General features: G+C 39.8%; 3 protein-coding genes and 1 long non-coding RNA gene across 8 annotated transcripts in view; 2 read left to right on the top strand and 2 right to left on the bottom strand.

Annotated features, from left to right (window-relative positions):
- Positions 1-33: 33 nt before the first annotated feature.
- LOC146469047 (uncharacterized) lies at positions 34-6,001 on the top strand. Of its 3 annotated transcripts, none has more exons than XM_085123678.1 (4): positions 34-897; positions 3,005-3,231; positions 4,237-4,879; positions 5,435-6,001. In XM_085123678.1, exons 2-4 carry the CDS (start codon positions 3,016-3,018, stop codon positions 5,986-5,988), a joined length of 1,413 nt encoding a protein of 470 aa, XP_084979804.1. In that variant the 5' UTR covers positions 34-897; positions 3,005-3,015; the 3' UTR covers positions 5,989-6,001. The 3 variants fall into 3 exon arrangements, with proteins under 3 accessions (XP_084979804.1, XP_084979803.1, XP_084979806.1); XM_085123677.1 differs by lacking the exon at positions 34-897 and adding an exon at positions 1,739-2,385; XM_085123680.1 differs by lacking the exon at positions 34-897 and having other exon boundaries at positions 2,504-3,231.
- A 1,937-nt stretch (positions 6,002-7,938) lies between these two features.
- On the bottom strand, positions 7,939-17,941 carry LOC146469045 (succinate--CoA ligase [ADP-forming] subunit beta, mitochondrial-like). Its single transcript, XM_085123672.1, has 12 exons — positions 17,798-17,941; positions 17,555-17,711; positions 15,983-16,091; positions 15,404-15,494; positions 15,177-15,248; positions 14,470-14,572; positions 13,447-13,611; positions 12,914-13,075; positions 11,740-11,882; positions 11,018-11,138; positions 9,708-9,796; positions 7,939-8,329 (listed from the first exon to the last, which is right to left on the bottom strand). Exons 1-12 carry the CDS (start codon positions 17,879-17,881, stop codon positions 8,255-8,257), a joined length of 1,371 nt encoding a protein of 456 aa, XP_084979798.1. The 5' UTR covers positions 17,882-17,941; the 3' UTR covers positions 7,939-8,254.
- LOC146469046 (uncharacterized) lies at positions 8,562-9,695 on the bottom strand. Its single transcript, XR_014867286.1, has 2 exons — positions 9,566-9,695; positions 8,562-9,352 (listed from the first exon to the last, which is right to left on the bottom strand). It is a non-coding gene; the product is annotated as an uncharacterized LOC146469046 (long non-coding RNA).
- Positions 17,928-18,092, top strand: part of LOC146469044 (mediator of RNA polymerase II transcription subunit 12-like protein) — a 44,661-nt gene continuing 44,496 nt past the window's right edge. For all 3 annotated transcript variants that reach the window (XM_085123658.1, XM_085123656.1, XM_085123657.1), the window contains exon 1: positions 17,928-18,065. In XM_085123658.1, coding sequence (XP_084979784.1) covers positions 17,988-18,065 — 78 coding nt within the window. In that variant the 5' untranslated portion in view covers positions 17,928-17,987. The remainder of the gene's footprint in view (positions 18,066-18,092) is intronic.

Raw genomic sequence — 18,092 nt, 5'->3', positions numbered from 1 at the left:
TTCGCGCCATTTTCTCAACCAATGGGAAGCCAAAACCAAAACTAATTGTGTCAGGGTTTGGTGAGTGTACGGAATGTATAGAGAATGGTTTTAATAAAACGAATCACTTTGGCGGCCAATCAGATATCACCGTTGATCAATAGAAATAATAAACACATATACAGGATGCGGCCTAATTTGCAGCCTTGTTCGTCCCCAGGCGTGTCTCTTTAGTCGGACGTGGTGCGCATGATGTGGTCCTTTGCGTCCTTCCCATCAATCCCTGTGCCCCTGTTTTCCCGCTCTTTCCAAGAAATGTGTTGGCGTGTGGTGACGAGACAGCCCAATTTGCATTTCATTCACGTCCAATGAAATTCACCGGTGCTCTGGCAAATCTGGGAGAAATCTCTCTAAGGTGAAAAGCCGAACGGAAAAACGAACGGAATATACCGTTTGATTCTTGTCACGATCAGTAACGTCACCGCCATCTGATGTATGCCTCGCGGCCTGCGCCAAGCTTAGCAACATTACCATCGGGCAAGTGCATTATACCCAAGATCACGTAATAAAGTTGTTGTCGATTTTATTGATTTTGTAACGTTGTAGTTGACAAATCATTTTCCAACTGATTAAATATCACATGTAATTTCGGCCTTTTTCAAAGTTCCTGAATATATAAGCAATACGCAAAATTATGCGTGACTAGTATTGGTACTGGTATCAAGAATTAATGAAAGTGCACCCAAACTTCTAATTAGACCGTCCACGACAGGCCTTATAACTCAGTGTTTCGAATGATTTAGCTCTCCTTTAGTCTGTGAATATACTATTTAGTTTCCACATCATATATGGGATGCAAGTTTATCGAGCAAGCATTCATCTTCGCTTTATGCCAGTCTTCATTTCTTATTGAAGCAGGTGAGCAGAGTGTATTCCGGCGCTGTAAGTACTTTATTTTTTTTTCCGTTGACATTTGTTTCCTATCGCTACATTGGGCTTACAGAATCCCTTATTATCGCTTAATAGAAATTTTAATCATTTTGTGTAATTCTATACAACTTATTCTCTTAAAACACCTTACCATCAAGTCATTCATCTGAATCAAAGCGACTCTCCTAACGGTACTTCAAAATTGACAACCTCAAATGTCCCAACAAATGTCTATGATTAATATTTGATGACGGCCCACAAATGAAATGGCATATCCTAATGAAAGAAACTGCGTAAGCCGTGCTTAACTTTTATTTCATGCGATGAAAGCGCTCGCGGTGAAAATTCACTGTGAAATTTTATTCTTCTGAAACAATATAACATTTTAAATATTGAGCCTGTAAGTTCAATTAGCAAATTGATTTATTTATAGCTTTTGAATTACATAACGTCCTTTAGCTTAATTAACACGTTCACCTGCAGCAAACACTTAATAAAATGAAAATTTAAGGTAAATGCCTTCACTTCATTTTGTAAGATAAAAGAACACTACCGGAACTGCTGACTCTATAGCTTTCATTTCGATGATCACACCAAGCGGGTAGAGATTTCATCCACAGAAAAACATTAAACTTAGTTTGCGTTGGTTATTTTGATCGGCTTAAATTTCTTTGAAATTTCAGAACTATGAAATAGAAGCAAATCTCAAAAGTTGCGAACTTCAGAAAAAATATGGTATTATATCATAAATATTAGAACGCGTGACAAGCAAAAACAATATGTATTTTAAAGGTTAAACATTATCGATTATCACTGACCAACTACTTTGATGTTCTCAAATACCAAATGTTCCAGGGACTTACTTGAGAAGGAATACGCTAAAAAATTCCGTTTTTGGTGCACTGATATATTTATTGTGACTGTTAAAAAAATGCTCTACAAAATAATTACATTCTACGCCATCAGACGTGATAAACGCAAATTTTCCATGATGTCGTTATTCTAAATTAAGGAAACAAGAAAGATTTCCTTCGTGGTTTTACAGAATTTATTGGAACACTCGTTGAAATAAGGGGGAAGTAAAAATGCAACGGACTTCTCCCAGACAGTTCCTCGTTCTACCAATTTCTATTCTATAGACACAAGGACTAAGGCGCCTTACTATTTATAATTAGAGATAGATACAAGACTTAGCGTCTAATTACCATGTCCAAACCACTCAGTTTGCAAGGTTTTTCTTCACACTTTTGACAGGGAATTGAGAAACCACAGTGTAGGCAGGTGGAAGCATAAAATGTTTTTGAAACAACTTTTCATAGAGCGATGAACTTAACAGTGAATTTTTTCGTGGAAACCTTTCTCCAAGGTTATTGTAATTGACGTTTGGAACTCTCCCTGCTCCTAACATCTGAGCTTTTTGGAAACGTATGAAAAAGAACCAGAAGGGGAACAAATTTGAAGCAGTGTAACTTAGAGGTTTGTGTCAACATTTCATTGTTTCATGAAGTCTTAATAAGTAGTTCGATCTTCTTATGGAATGGTTTTAGGAGATACGTTTGGTAGGTCCTTCTGTTCCGGTGAGTTAATTGCCGTCTAGATGATCCATTAACCGCGGCCAACAGAGGTAACTGGTAGACGACAGGGTCTTCCTCGGGAGTATAAGGGTTAATCAAAGCCCTGATTCGTCGGTTTCAGTTTTCAAAGCGTACGAAATTGCTTCAAGAACTGGCTCTCCGCAGTGGTCGCTTGTGAGACAAATTTGCGTTGATTTTCGCTGCACGAGATGTAACAAAACTCAAGGTAGCTTTCAGTTCGGTTGGCAGAAACAAAACTCGAGTAGACAGTTAATTTGAATGGGAGGATAATCAATTCCACCAAAAATTTATGTAGGAAAAATTTTCTTTGGGCTCGCGAACACTTTGGATACCTTAAAGATATAATGCGCTATTAGAGGGGTCCTATTACGATCCAAAATAGGTCAGTAGCGGGATAAGTGACATGCGTTTGCAATTACAATCCCGCTTCCCGCCAAAGAATCCCTACTGAAATTAACCGTAAGGTCCCTGTGTCTTACGTCTTGTATTTTTTACCCAAGGACGAACGTAAATGGAACAAAAAACATCTACGCCATCAACCAACAGCGAAGATTTACTCTCGCAATTTTCTAGTGACGATGAAGACTGGGACACGGATTTAGAAGATCGTTGTGAGATGGGACCTCCCAATAGCGCTCACCAGCTGAAACAGGTGTACTTAACAACTTGTGCTCAAATGGGCATACCACCGGTATCGTCATTCATCAAGCAAATGACAAGTACCAAGGTAACAGATTTTATAACACAGTCTACTATGTAGACTCTTTTATATCTACTCAAAACCATGTAACTGGTTTTAAGCCTTATTAAAGGGGAAGTATCATGGGGTTTTTGGTATCTGTTGTTAAAAATGATGAAATAAGACCTTCAATCAGCTGCCAAATAATTCCAGAATGACGAGAGGAAAGAAATCAACTCAATTCTTAAAAGGAACAACTCGTGATCTGTTCTAGCGCATTTTAGAAACAAAAATGCGAGAACTTGGAAAACATTTTTCAAGCCTACTCTGTCTCTGGCCAGAGGCACTAATCGACAGTTTTATCGCACTGGGATGATAATTTACAAAAAACTTGACAATTATTTCTTTGTTTCTGCTGACAGACAAGCATTTTTGGGTTTCGAAATGATGGCGAATTTGCGTGATACTTCCCCTTTAAAAGCCTTAGGCTTCAATATCGACACTCCAATTCTCCTAATTGGTTTCCACATCCTTCTTATGTGGTACAAATGGGAAGAATCAGTACTAGCATTGACATCAAGAGATTTCGGACATGGAAATATAGTTTCGTTTCTTTTTACTTTGTGGTTTAGCCGGAAATAGATACCAGCAGGAAAACTGGTGCGCCAGTGAAAAATACCAAAATACTAGAATAGACTTAGTGGGGAAGAGTAGTGGAAGAAGTAGGTACTACCCTTGGTACAAGTACTAGTAACTTCTTGCAAAGCGCGCTGTGATGGACGGAGGGCAATAGTACTATTCATAGTCACTCTATGCTGAGTATTCTGTGAGGGGTTGAGGGGGGGGGGGGGGGGAGAAAGTCGTACTACCCCTTGCTACTTCATACTGGAGCTGGAGGTGGTAGCTATAGTCCTAGTTTCCTTTATGCGACAGAAACAGGGTTACGATCCGACCTTTTAGGTGTGTCTGAAGTTTGAGCGAGGCCTTACTTTAACCGTTTTTGTTATTTTTACGCTATGCTTTACAGTATGTCTTCTTTTTATTGACACGAAGGTTGATCTTCGTTATTATGGTATCCTCGACAAGGGTCTTCAGGCCATTTGCCACGTGCTTAAACGCAACTTAACGGTCCTTACTTTGAACCTTCACGATAACGGAATCACCGAGGTCGGCACCAAGGCATTGGCAGACTTGTTAGAGGAAAACTGCTTTATCACCAGCCTTGATATCTCAGAAAACAAAATCGGCCTGGGGGGATGCCGCGCCATGGAGCGCATGCTCAAAAATACCTCATCACTTCGACAACTAAACTTTTCAAACATCTGTAGCATTGGTATAAACATCCTGCCTCTTCTTGAAGGACTTAAAGACTGTTTTTATTTGAAAGTTCTTGACTTGAGTCACAATTGCCTAGAAGACGACGGGGCAGCGATTGTGGGCGCCATTCTTTTGGACACTAGTTCTTTGGAGTCTTTAAACATCAGCTGGAACAAGATTTCCACACAAGGAGCTGTAGATATCATGGTTGGGCTGCAAGAATGCTACACTTTGAAGAAGCTCGATCTTTCTTGGAATAACCTGTCTGGAGCAGCTGCACGAGCGTTAAGAAGCGCACTGGAGATCAATGAATCTTTGGTGCACCTGGATGTCTCCAACTGTTCCATCGGTTTGCCTGAGGCAAAGATTATTGCGAAAGGTAATAGAGTAGTTGCACCAATCACAACAGACGTAAGCAGCGCCAAGCGCGGGAAAAAGTGTGCGTGCAAGTCACGATTGATTTGGGTTTTGCTCCTCATTGGTTGAGAAAGAGGCGCGAGTTTGCTAGCCAATCACAGAGCGCAGTAAAGCAAAACCACGGTAAACGCAAAATTATTGTCGACACTGAATTGAAAAGTATTCTACGGAATGATTTTGTATTTACCGCTAATTGGCTGCGAGAGGGGCGGGTTTTTTTCACTCAATCACACATCACAGGAAAACAATGGTAAAGAGAGCAACACGAAATTAATTCGAAGCGAAAACGGTTTACCGAGCTCGTCTTTTAGTTATACCCACTTAAAGCTAAAATTAAGGATAACTGATCACACTGTTACTATGGTAACCCATTATGTCGAGAAAACTACCATAACTTATTCACCAAGAATTAGACATTTGTTTGATACCCTTATTACGGTATCGTATAACTATTGGAAAGTACTGGAAACTGGTGCAAGCCACCTTAAAAATGCTAAAATGATGCGCTTCTTTGTAGGTCTGAAAAAGAACAAGACCCTACAGGTGCTGCGCATCGGAAGGAACCCTTATTTAAGTCCTGGTGTTTATGCTTTCCTGAAGGCAATTCGACGAAACCACGAAAGTGCCCTTCAGGACCTTCATCTGGACGGCATGGCTCTTGACAGAGACTGCCACAAGGAGCTTGAGGACGTACTGCAAAGGCGGCCCAACTTCAACTGCACCTGGCAGATAAGTATCCAAGGAGGACAAGCCAGAGATATTCAGGCTTCTGAGAAGCCATCTCCGCTGGAAGTGTTCGTCAGATTTAGTAGAACCAATGGCTTGAGAATGGTGGACTTGTTCAATATACTTTCAGGAAAACGTGACACAATCGGAGAGGAGGCTTTTATCACGGGCTTGAAGAAGATGAACATCGCCATGACGAAACAAGAACTGAAAAAAGTGTTCTCTGCTCTTGATGTAGATGGCGACGGAAAGCTGCAGTTTCATGAATTTCCGAACCTGGTCACCTTGAAATTGCACGAAGAACACACGGAGAGAAGAAACTGTAGGATGGGAAAGCGCAAATGAGAAAATGGAAAAATATGAATCTGGTTCATTTGTGTTGGAGGTGACTACTTGTACTGCACCTAAATATTAACAATATACAATCCAATCCTTTATTTAAACACGAAAGTGGGGTCGTAGTAACACTTGTATCAAACAACAACCCTTGAGGGAATATGGCAGACCAGATATTAAAGAGGGGTTCGATTGAAACGACAGAAGTAGCCTGTGTGTCAAGCGCCGAAAGGAAGGGAGGGAGAGCCTGACAGATAGATAAAAAAAAATGTGGTGCGGAGAAAGGCGCTCACAAACATTGATGATTGCAACTCTACCATGGACATAAAGTGACCGTTTTATACGAGTGAAGACACAACAACAACGGTAGTTCTGTCAATTCTCATTGAGACTGTGACCGCATCCGCTTATCAAGAGCTCAAGTTTACTGTATTAATAAACCCTTTAATCCTTAAGCCATAACTCTGTCAACATTTGACGGATGGTCTTGTGAAGATCTACTTATTAAAAGAAAGAAAACGTAAACCACTGTATTAAAACGGTGGACAACACCAGGAACTTTATCACCCACTCTTTCGCGCATTGATTTGTGTTTTTTAAGCAGCAATTTTTGAGGTGATTTTTAAGTGCGACTTCAACTGAATCGCCTCTGTAAAATGCAAGCTATGCTCCCTGGGATTTTTTAAGCGACGCAAGGGTATTTGATTGCAATGTTTGCGATTAGAGTAGCGCGCATGTGCTGTGAACGCAAGGCACGTCAAATATCTATGTGTCCCACAATGAAGCCTTTCAAGTATACAGACATCGTATGTGTGCTCTACCACCATCTCCCAAAATTCAATGTGACAAGTGCATGCAGGAGAAGAAGCCAAGATCAAGGCCCTGTCTACGATAATTCGGACAAATATTACACTTATATCCAGAAATGCACCTAACCCTGAATTTGGATACTTTATTTTAGACAGACCTTTTTGTCATATTCATTTGAATTCATGTATGACAGAATTGTATGTGTTTTGGTAAGAATTTAGGGTTGGGGACACCTTGTGATGTCTATCAAACAGTTTATGCATCTCATTAGCGTACAATTCTGGACAAATCTTCCCTCGTCCCCAGAGATGCTAAATTCATGATGGAGCATGCGCACATTATCGTCGTGACGTCTACGTTTTCAAAAGCTCCGTTTTCGCCACCTACCTCAACTTAACCGGAGTTTTCAAATTTATCCAACTCTGGAAAGCGTTGCGTTTTTCGGTGGTCGAAAACGTTGTTTTAGTGTGAACAGAAGACCAAACCGGAGAAAAAAGATGCGCCCTGTGGACAGGGCGTAAACGTCACTGCCCAACTAACCAAGGGTGCTACATGAGTTAGCGCTATCTTGCTTGTTTTTTGTTGTTGTTGTTGTTTTATTGTTGTTAGGTTTTTGTGTGTGGTGTGTGTGTTAAATTTGTTATGCTTTCCTTTTTCTTCTTAATAACATTGTTCTACGCGTACCCTTTTTGTCGAATGAGTTTTACTTTTCTTTTTTTTTATCTTATTTGTTTGTTTGTGTGTTTCTTTTTCTATTTTAGGAGTGGGACATGTTTGTAATCATTTGTCGCGCAACTATGTCAAAGCTTATAAAAGAAATATTTGCTGGCGAATAGAATTCTATGTTTTTCTCCCGATCTTTCCTGAAGTGTTGAAGAATATAGTCGCCAGCGCAGCGGGTTTCTTTTAATGTTATGTAATCGAACAGAACAGGTGAGATTTACGTGGCAGGCAAGGGCTGGGGGTTCCTCATTTCAATGAATTGAACCCCCTATCTATTGTATTAACATCTTATCTTTTTGTGTCAAAGCTCATAAATGCAGATTTTGTCATCTAAAATTTTATTTCTGCAAGTGCAGGATTTGAGGAACTCAAACTGGAATCAAGGTTTCTCTGCTTCAAGCGTTCAAAGACATTTTGAGACCGTAGTGGAAATAAAGATATAACGATAAAAATTTATTTGACATAAATATACTTGCTCCTGAGACAAACATTATAGCCTAAATTAACACCTTCAACCAAGTTATGCACTGACAACTCAAGTAATGATCTGAAATGCCATTTTTCCCCTTTATCTCGATCAAAACTTGATTTGAAGTTGTGCTTCCGCAATCGTATAAGTGCCAGCATCCACCGACCGAAGGGGATTAAAAATGACAAGAACAAGTAATGCCTAGCAGAGGAGTCCTGTAAAACTAATGTAGTACAGACCGTAAGAAATTATGTTACAGAAACCGAGTGCTTGTTAGATAGGCAGCTCAAAGTTGACCTTCATTTGCACGCCTCGTGCAAGCTCGACGATATTGGAGACGCGGACAACCTGTGATTAAAAAAAAAATGAAGAGAAATAAATGTCAAAAGGTACTGCTCTTAGCAGCAAAACAAGCACACTAAAAGTTTTTCAAGCACAAATGCTGGAAAAAATCGCCCCTAGACGAATTATCCAGCCTTGAAAGTTCCCCTTTATTGAGATACCTCGCCACCAACATCAGTCAGCTAGCCCCCTTAGTAGTCCAAGTAAAGTGACTAAACAGGACTAAATACTGGTCAAATCGCGCCTGGACGAATCATCCACCCTGCTAGTTCCCCTTTATTGAGATACCTCGCCACCAACATCAGTCAGCTAGCCCCCTTAGTACTCCAAGTAAAGTGACTAAACAGGACCAAATACTGGTCAAATCGCGCCTGGACGAATCATCCACCCTGCTAGTACCCCTTTATTGAGGTACCTAGCCACCAAAACCAGTCAGCTAGCCCCCTTAGTAGTCTAAGTAAAGTGACTATACAGGTGTCAATAGAAAATTCTGGCTAAAGGCCTGTGGTGAATTGTCTAGATGCCGCGTTGGTCTGCTACCTTCTGGTAATGACTAGTAGCCTCTTAAACGACGTGTCTTGCCGTTACGACACAAGTTACATGAAGGATCAAGAGAGACGAGTAATGGAGATGAGAAACCGTGTGAACAAGGCTATTTAGCATCGACTTTTTGTTCCCAGAGAGAGTCCGGAGAAAAACATGGTTGCCAGTTATCAAGATAATACAAATTCCCCGACTTCTGAGTGAACGAAAAACCAGCTTTCACTGACCACAGAAAACAAATTCTTCGCCAATAAAGCCAGTGATAAGGCGACAGAACTCAATTCCCTCGAAGTGTCTGTTGAAACATCAGCCAAAAAAGGAAACATTTTTCCCAAACCTGGTGACTACCCTAAAATAACACTCCCTAACTTTTCATTGACTTTCAGGTGGAATTTAGTATTTCCATGACTTGATACAGAAACCCTTGACTTTGAAAAAAATCTGTTTTCCCTGTTTTTTTCCCTGACCGTGGCAGCCCTGAGAAACCTCAGAACATTTAATTTACTTTAATTTTGATGTATAGCCTTACCTAAATCTGCGTTATTATGTAAAGTTAAGTTTTCCGTTTTCCAGCATGTTTGTAATTTACTGTAATTTTTTTTTGTCTTGTCCGACCTCGACTAGCTTTGTGGCTATTTGCGGGACAAGCCCTTTATATAATCTGAATCTGTAAATAAATTATTGTTGTTGTTGTTGTACCTCAGTAAGGACGAGAACCACATATGCCACCTGAATCCGGGCCACATTGGTGGGAGGCGAGTACTTTCAGCGCTATGATATCCCTGTTCCCCTGAAATGTTGTTTTGTGTTAAGTACATAAGAAAAAAATGAGGCACCTTACCATTTCGGCAGCTTGCTCCAGATCATCACAAGCAATAATTCTTAATCCGCTGGCAGCAATCAACGCCTTGGCATCATCCACTCGAGTTCCTGGAGGAAGAACAGATGGACTTTCAATAAAACAATGTAGGTTTATGTGGTTGTGTTTATTAAATTGGCACTCAAAACACTCAACTTAATTTTAAAAAATTGAAAAAAAAAAAAAAAATTGCCCCAATATTTGTGGTTCCTCGTCCCCCTACCACTGAACAAAACAGGTAATGGAATTGAAGAACTTCGTCAAACACTATGCTGAGAGGAAATCTGACCGAGAAATCTGAATTGCTGTGAATTTGCTCTTGTTTGACAGGCAAAGTCATCATCATACATCGCACGAAGTTCTGCGTCTATTTGTTGATCTTGAAACTTTAACTCGAAGAATAAACCGACGACTTTTTCAAAGCCAACTCTACGCGCTAAAGCCTGAAGATCAAACAATAAACATGGAACTACGGTTCTTACAAGACAAATAATCTGTATCCTGCAAAAAGCCTGCATTTGCAAATTGAACACGCGTGGTTTTCGAATGAAAGGTCCAGAGTAAGCGAGGAAACGGAGCAGAAGACATGTCTCTGTCAGTGAGCCTCGAGCAAAAACAACCTTTTATAAGGCCTCCAGAGACGAGACAAATTGTTATCGATATCTGGCTTTTCAGTTATCGATGACAAAAAGTCCTCGCTGACAAAACACGTCGTGTGTGAGTCAAGTTATCGACGACAAATGGTGACTAAAATCGTTGACAACTAAAGTAGTTTTCCTTTTCCAAAAGAAAACTACTTTAGTTGTCGATAACAAACACGACAGTTTTGTTATCGACAACTCACTTTCTCCCGTTTGTGAGCAAGCGACGACGCGACGTAAATGATTTTCAAACGAGTTCTTTATTTTCTGTGCGATGTACACATGCGCATTACAAGCAAGTTCCCAGGCTCCCTCAAAACACTGATACAGGTTATCGACATCTAATCTTTCCGCGTGTGGAAACGCATTTCCAAACACTAATGGTTGTTGATTCCAGTAAGTGTTCCATTGAAAATAGCCGTCGATAACAATTTGTCTCGTCTGCGGAGGCTCTTACAGCGTGTGCTTTAACCCTTTAACCCTTAACAGTGGTCAGCATCAAATTTCTCCTTGTAATATCAATGCTTATTCAACCACTGAGGTCATGAGAATTAAGGATATGATCACCCAAGGTGAATTTTCTTGGTATCTTAATAACCTCTCTCTAGTTCTTTTATAAGAACAGTATGGGGACAAGGTAGGAGAATTTACCTTGTAATCTTACAACAACAGGTATACTGAGGTCAAGCTCTTTAGCAGCAGCAATAATTCCCTCGGCTATGACGTCACAGCGCATGATTCCACCAAAGATATTAACAAGGGTAGCGTGAACCTAAAAAAAAAAAAAGAAAGAAAAAGAGCTTGACATGACAGTTACAAGTGCAGGCAAACCTGTGCTTTTTTAAAGCTAAACAAAAACGAGGTTTCATTTACTCCAGTAGCGAACAACAAACTGGATGTCAGATTCAACAGCTGGTGGTTCTACAAAAATCCTCTAATGTCGTGCTGTTTTCTTGGACAAGTGACTTAACATTATCTCTCTTCATCCAGTTGTATAAATGCGTTCTGGCAACATAACGCTGAGAGTAATCTTGTGATGGACTAGCATCCCATCCAGGGAGGGAGAAGCAAAAAGGCAATGTCACGTTTTCTACATTTTCTATCAACTGATTTCGGCTTGCAACTGTGTCTTCTTCTGACAGATGACTGCATTACTTGTTCACTAAACCCAGTTTTAACAGTGAAGGAAGCGAAACTAGAAGATTGCAACTTTTTAGGCCGCTGTTTCACAAGCTGAGAATGGAAACACGATCGCTCCTACCCTCGCTAAAGCAATGCGCTGAGGATCAGTCGCAGTAGATCCCAGTTGGTGGGAGTTGAGTGCCATCCCTGCTCCAGCATTAATTGGCTTTCGAAATTAATAGACCACGTACCTTCTTGTCTTCACTGATGATTTTGAAGGCAGCTTTAACCTGATTGATCGTTGCACCGCCACCAATGTCCAGAAAGTTTGCTGGTTCTCCTCCATGGAGCTTGATGATATCCATGGTCGCCATGGCCAGACCAGCACCATTTACTGACAATAGCAAATTACATGTGTTGGAGATACAAATCTGAGCACTACAAAACGCAATCTAACATTTTGGTATCGGGCAGTTGGGGGTGTAGTCATCTCATGGTGAATTTAATAATGATTTTTTATTTTGCTGAAACGTAAAGCTTGGTTCACACTTGTGACATAAGCATAAGCATAAACATAAGCATAAGCATAAGAATGTGTAGTGTGAACTGGTGTGACATAAGCATAAGCATAAGCATAACGAGGCAGCAGTATTTGATATCATGCAGCGGAAATATAATTGAAAATAGTGCCCAATCTCTGCTGGCTGATCTGCAGTTCCAAGATGGCGTCTTCTACGCAGTCTAAAGCCTAATGCACCTGCGTATGTCGCCTTTCTTATGCTTATGTCACAAGTGTGAACATTCTTATGCTTATGCTTATGTTTATGCTTATGCTTATGTCACAAGTGTGAACCAAGCTTAAGTGTCTTGAATTTTAGCATGCAGCCTTCAATTTAATTAAAGAACATTGCTCTACTTTTTTCTTTCAGTCCTGGGTCCAACACATCGGTCATAAAGTACAATTAAGTGGAATTTACTATAAGTAGATACTGATGCAAATTGTCACATATTCTTTACTAATAATATATTATTCTGCTACAGTTTTTTCTTTTCTGATTAGCATTTGGATGTACTTATTATAAATTCAACTGAGTACAGTCAACTCCCGATAACTCGAACCCTCGCTAACTCGAACCTCGCGCTAACTCGAACCAATTTTCCTTTCCTTTCAGGTCATTTTCTATATAATTTTACCCTCGATAACTCGAACTCCCGATAACTCGAGCCTTTTTCAATTTCCCTTGAAGGTTCGAGTTATCGGGAGTCGACTGTACTATAATACGATTTAAAGCTAAAGAGATGACAGGAGAGCTGTTGAAACATGTCTTCAAAATGAAAACTGTTGTCGTTTTTCTTTAACTTTTAAAAACCTTAATCTTTTCTTTTTTTCATTATTTTACAAGTTGGACTGAAAATCAGAGTTACCTAGGCATCCAATGCTGCCATCAAGACCAATGTAGTTGAGGTTAGACTGGCCTGCTTCCACTTCCCTCTCATCTTCTTGCGACCAGTCTTTCAAAGAAAACACTTCAGGCTGTCGAAAGTCTGAATTGTCATCAAACAGAAGCTTGGCATCCATACACACAACTAAAAAAAAAACCCAAATATACACTTTTGACTCAGAAACAAAAAACAGTAACTTTACTTTTAGGTTCCTGTTAATACAAAAACGTTTTGGGGTTTTTGAAATGACACCAAGGTCCAGTTGTTCAAATGTCGATTAACCTAATCCTAGCATGAACTTTAATTCAAGTTAAATTGCTAATCAATAGACTCTTCAAAAATATTTATATCTCTTATAATTACACCCTAGTGAGAAAGAAACCTCGGTTAACTTTTAATCGTCGATAAGTGTTAATCAGCTTTCAAACAACCTGGCACAAATTTCTGTGACACTTCCCTTTAATGGGAAAAAAAAACAGCAAACATGTACTTTAGGTAAAAATTATTCCATTTACCTCTTCCCAGTAAGTCTTCACTCATTGGATTTATTTCAATCATTGTTGCATCTTTTTCAATAAACAATTCATAAAGACGGATCATCCAGTCAGATGCCTGATCAATGCAAGCTTCACCAAAACCCATTTTTCTTGCAAAATCCATGGCAACAGGTTTTGACAGACCTGAACAAAAACAGGTTAAAAATCAATAATGACAGAATGCATTTCAGTCACTTCAGTGAAAAGTACAATAAAAGCAAGCACGGAACCCAATGCCTGCTAGGTTGTGGGACATGGATTGTGAGCACTGAGTGAAGGGTAGCCCGCTTCATGGCACACAGCCCAAGTACTGCCTGCTCTAGAGCACTTTGTCTACCATAATGGCTATAACTTCCCAGGTACATTGTACAGAAAGAGAGGGATCCCAGGCCAAAGACTTGAGATAGCTGGCTTCCTGACCCAACAAACTGAAAGATAAACTTTTAAAAGATGATTTGATGAGGCTGATGCCTATTGACTCTATGAAGTTCTACAGCTGTATAGTGATTCCCTGACTTTGAAGCTTATCTGGAACAGTACATTGTAAGGGCTATCTAGATAATGATTCTTTCAATGTTATTCAGCATTTCTTCTTCTCATTCTACAAGCATGTTGGCCACAGTAAAATTGATTATTACACATGCAATACACACAGATTTCATTGTAACTGTGCAACAGGCAACACAGGCAAAATCACTGATATTTTTTTTCCAAGTATGCCTGTGTCACTTTCTAGAATAATACATCATTCTCAAAATTGTTTGTTGTAACATTCGCTAAGGTCATTAATTTTCCCCAAGTTAATTTTCATGATACATGTATATGTACATCAGTAGTGCTTAAAAATAAATTAATGAACAATACCACACCCACACGAATATAAAGCTACACTGTAAAAGAATATTAGAGTATTCTACATTGTATTTGAGCAGTGGCAGGTTTTTTTTTTTAGAAAATGCTGTTAGAAAGTTAAGGTCACAGTAATCAGCACTGGGTACAGACCATCAAAAATGTCAACTCCATGTTTAACAATGGCATCAGGAGAATCCTTGGCAACTTGTTCAATATCTACTCCTCCCTGCTGACTGCCCACTAACACTGGCCCCTGAAAAGAGCAGAAAAGCAAACCATCAGACCTTGTGGTGGCCACTGTACGTAATTGAAGGCACGTACGGAATAAGGCACTTAGTGACTTTTGATGAAGGGTCAAATTCTCATTTTGTTTTACAAGCAGAAACAAGGCAATATTTGGAAGGAGAATCCAGCAATTAATCAGAAGTCACTCAGGGCTTTTTTCCAGGCACCCCGTCAATTAATACATGTAGTTAACAAATGTTTCATATATTCATATTCATTTAATAGTTGTTCAGTGTTTTGCCAGCCATATTGTTTCTTTCTTTTCCAATTTGTATCTGTGTAATTTGTCTGTTCACTTTTTTGTTCTTTTTTTTGTAATTTTTTCTTTCTGCACTGTCTCTTACATGTAGATGTAAGAAATAATCAACATCTGGTATGTCCCAAATAAAATTAATGCCCTTCCTTGAACTTCTGAAATGAAATAATAGCCCTGCACAGTAAATTAAATCTTTACAGTATCCACAGATATGTTGTGGTTCAAAATTAATTTAATTTTTTTTGTTTAAAAACTTCAAACCAGTTTGATTTTTACTGAATGGCCTGTAATACTACACAATACTACAAGTACATACCTTAAATGCTCTTTCTAAAGCAATTGCAAAGTAGTATTCTCTTCTTGCGTAGAGTCTTTCACAAATGTATACCTGGAAGTAATGAAAATTAATAAGTTCAAAAATACACTGCACTTTCAACAGGTAAAGTAAAATTGCAGGTGTACAATCATGTACTTCTTCACACAGTAGAATAATACAAATCTACAAAATAATGGAGATCAAAAGACAGCATGTAATGAACTCACTTCATTGCATATCCTTCCTTGCTCTCCCGTTTGTTTTGTGAAAAGCTTTTTGCCAAGCATTCTGGATGCCATTTCTTTAGCTTCATCTGGCCTGAGGTGACAAATGTGAAAAAAAAATAATATATAACACATTAACGCACTCCTAAAGTTACCCACAAAATGTACTTTTTAAAAGAATTTGAACTTTGTGTGCAACTCACAATAACCCTTCAATTGCTTTATTCAGAGGTTTACTCAGTCAGGATAACAGCTGCCAAAATTAAGGGTGAGGAAGATTCATGGAATTATGCAGTTTGAGAAGCAATTGCAAATGGAGAAAGGTCTACATGTACAGGTGTATCTTCTTCCTCCCCTCACGTGAAGTACTTGATCTCGTCATCTGCTCTTGTTCCTTTCCTTCTTTTTCAGTGCATGTTATGCAAACTACAAGTACATGTACTGTTAAGTTTTTCTATAGAGAAAACAGGATGTCCATTGTTTTTTACCCTTTATTGAGGTAGACAGTCAAGTGAAAAAAGTTTCAACTACACGATGTATAGCACCCTATTTGCCAGGATTTGATTTTTATACAGTACTTACGAAAACACAATCCTGACTCCTCCCTTTAGCCCTCCTTCAAAAGTCCCTTTACCACGTCCACCAGCTAGAACTTGAGCCTTGACTACCATGTCAGAGTCACTTTCGATTCCTGGCAGGAAAAAAGGTCTCTGTCATAGTACAACCCTTTCAATAGGGGAAAATTGCATTCAAGTGCAAGTGGCAACCAAGGCCGGAGCTTAACCCGGTGTCTGTACCATGAAGTGATTATGAGTATTGCTACTCCCACTTGGATGGGATGCTATTCCATCACAGGATACCCAACATGAAGTGACTTGGAGTATTACTACTCTCCCCTAGATGAATGCTAGTCCATCACAGGATACCCAGTATGAAGTGACTAGGAATATTAATACTCCACCCTGGATGCTAGTCTATTACAGGATACCCAGGCATGAAGTGACTAGGAGCATTGCTACTCTTCCCTGGATGGGATGCTAGTCCATCACAGGATACCCAGTATGAAGTGACTAGGAATATTAATACTCCACCCTGGATGCTAGTCTATTACAGGATACCCAGGCATGAAGTGACTAGGAGCATTGCTACTCTCCCCTGGATGGGATGCTAGTCCATCACAGGATACCCAGCATGAAGCTGCTACTCCCCCAGATTTGATGCTAGTCTATCACAGGATACCCAGCATGAAGTGACTAGGAGTATTACTACTCTCCCCTGGATGGGATGCTAGGCCATCACAGGATACCAACTATGAACTGACAAGGAGTATTACTATCCTCCCCCTCCCTGTGAATGGGATGCTATCCATCTCAGGGTTACCCCTAACAGTATGTTGCTCACAATGTGGAGCAAAGTTTCTAGTCCAAGGAAACAACACAGCAATGAAGCTCAAGCAATCAAGCCATTCAATATGTTAGTAACCCTGCGATGGGCTAGCATCCCATCCAGGGGGGAGTAGCAATACTCCTAGTTGCTTTATGTTGCAGAAACTGGGTTAAGCTTCAGCCACACGGAACATAAAATTTCAAGGTGTAACTTTATCTTTTCCCTTCACTGTTTTTTTTTCTTTTTATCATTATTTTATTTCACTGAGATCCCTAGCAATTCAAAGGTGCCCATTTATACATACCAATGGAAAGATAACAACAACAACAACATCAACGACATTTACAACACTAGGCCAGAGACCTCTGTTTGAACCACTACCCTCTGCACGCTGCTAATGCCCTCCTCATTTTTCACTGAGAAAATCCACCGATATTAAAAACTGAGTCTCCCAGCATTAACTGGGTTATGCACGATGGAATATATGTGATGGAATATTTTAAGCCTGGTGAATAAATGAGAATGATGTATTCTTCAATAAGTGACACAGGCATACTCGGAGAACGCACATTTTTTTTCCAAGTATGCCTGTGTCAGTTATTGAATAATACATCATTCTCATTAACTGGATTGTTTGTGTCGCATGACTTGTGTATAATTTACATGTACGTTGCACTGTGCCATCATCGCCATCATCACTATCATCATCATCAATATCATCATCAACACTATATTTTCAACTAGTCTGTCATCTGATGCAATACATACCCAGGGTAGAAGCTATTTCATAGGCTTGTTCAGGAGTTCTAGCTACAGCGCCTTGAGGGATAAGTATTCCCGCCTCTTGCAGAAGCTTCATACTGTGATGTTCGTGAATAGACAAATTTCTAGTTTGCTGATGTTGAGAGCCATTAGCACCTAAAATCTGCAAGAGAAACGGTATTAAACAGAAAAAAATAAGGTCCTTCTACGAAAAAAGTATTCTTTAAGCACAACAGAATTGATTCATACCCGTGGCAAAAGCCTTGTTGGAGACCTGAATCCACCAACACTAAGCTTTCGAAGGCAGTTCACGGTACGCAAAGTGCCGGCCATCTTTGTTTTCGTCTCGCATGTTTAGCGCGCGTGCTCTTGCTAAAGATACCGCATGTCACCAAACGCGGGCGCGGCTAAGAATGTTTGATCGCTCCGAAGATCCAAGATGGCGGCCCCACGTCCTCTCAAAAGACCTCGTTTGGGTCAGCCAGATGTCTATCCTCAAGACAGTAAACAAAGAGAGGTATAATTTAATCATAAATAAGTCAAA

This window comes from Pavona decussata, unplaced genomic scaffold, assembly GCF_977016875.1.
Source record: "Pavona decussata unplaced genomic scaffold, jaPavDecu1.1 SCAFFOLD_127, whole genome shotgun sequence".
NCBI lineage: Eukaryota > Metazoa > Cnidaria > Anthozoa > Scleractinia > Agariciidae > Pavona > Pavona decussata.
The sequence above is the reverse complement of the archived record's forward strand: the minus strand, read 5'-3'. Positions and strand labels throughout refer to the sequence as shown.

What these genes read in the sequence shown, in the direction of transcription:
- LOC146469047 (XM_085123678.1), top strand. Translation starts at nt 3,016, where the DNA reads ATGGAACAAAAAACATCTACGCCATCAACCAACAGCGAAGATTTACTC. An exon ending in AGCAAATGACAAGTACCAAG is followed by an intron (nt 3,232 to 4,236) that starts GTAACAGATTTT and finishes ATTGACACGAAG; the next exon opens with GTTGATCTTCGTTATTATGG. An exon ending in GGCAAAGATTATTGCGAAAG is followed by an intron (nt 4,880 to 5,434) that starts GTAATAGAGTAG and finishes GCTTCTTTGTAG; the next exon opens with GTCTGAAAAAGAACAAGACC.
- LOC146469045 (XM_085123672.1), bottom strand. Translation starts at nt 17,881, where the DNA reads ATGGCCGGCACTTTGCGTACCGTGAACTGCCTTCGAAAGCTTAGTGTT. An exon ending in CAACAAGGCTTTTGCCACGG is followed by an intron (nt 17,712 to 17,797) that starts GTATGAATCAAT and finishes TTTCTCTTGCAG; the next exon opens with ATTTTAGGTGCTAATGGCTC. An exon ending in TGTTGTTGTAAGATTACAAG is followed by an intron (nt 9,797 to 11,017) that starts GTAAATTCTCCT and finishes TTCTTCCTCCAG; the next exon opens with GAACTCGAGTGGATGATGCC.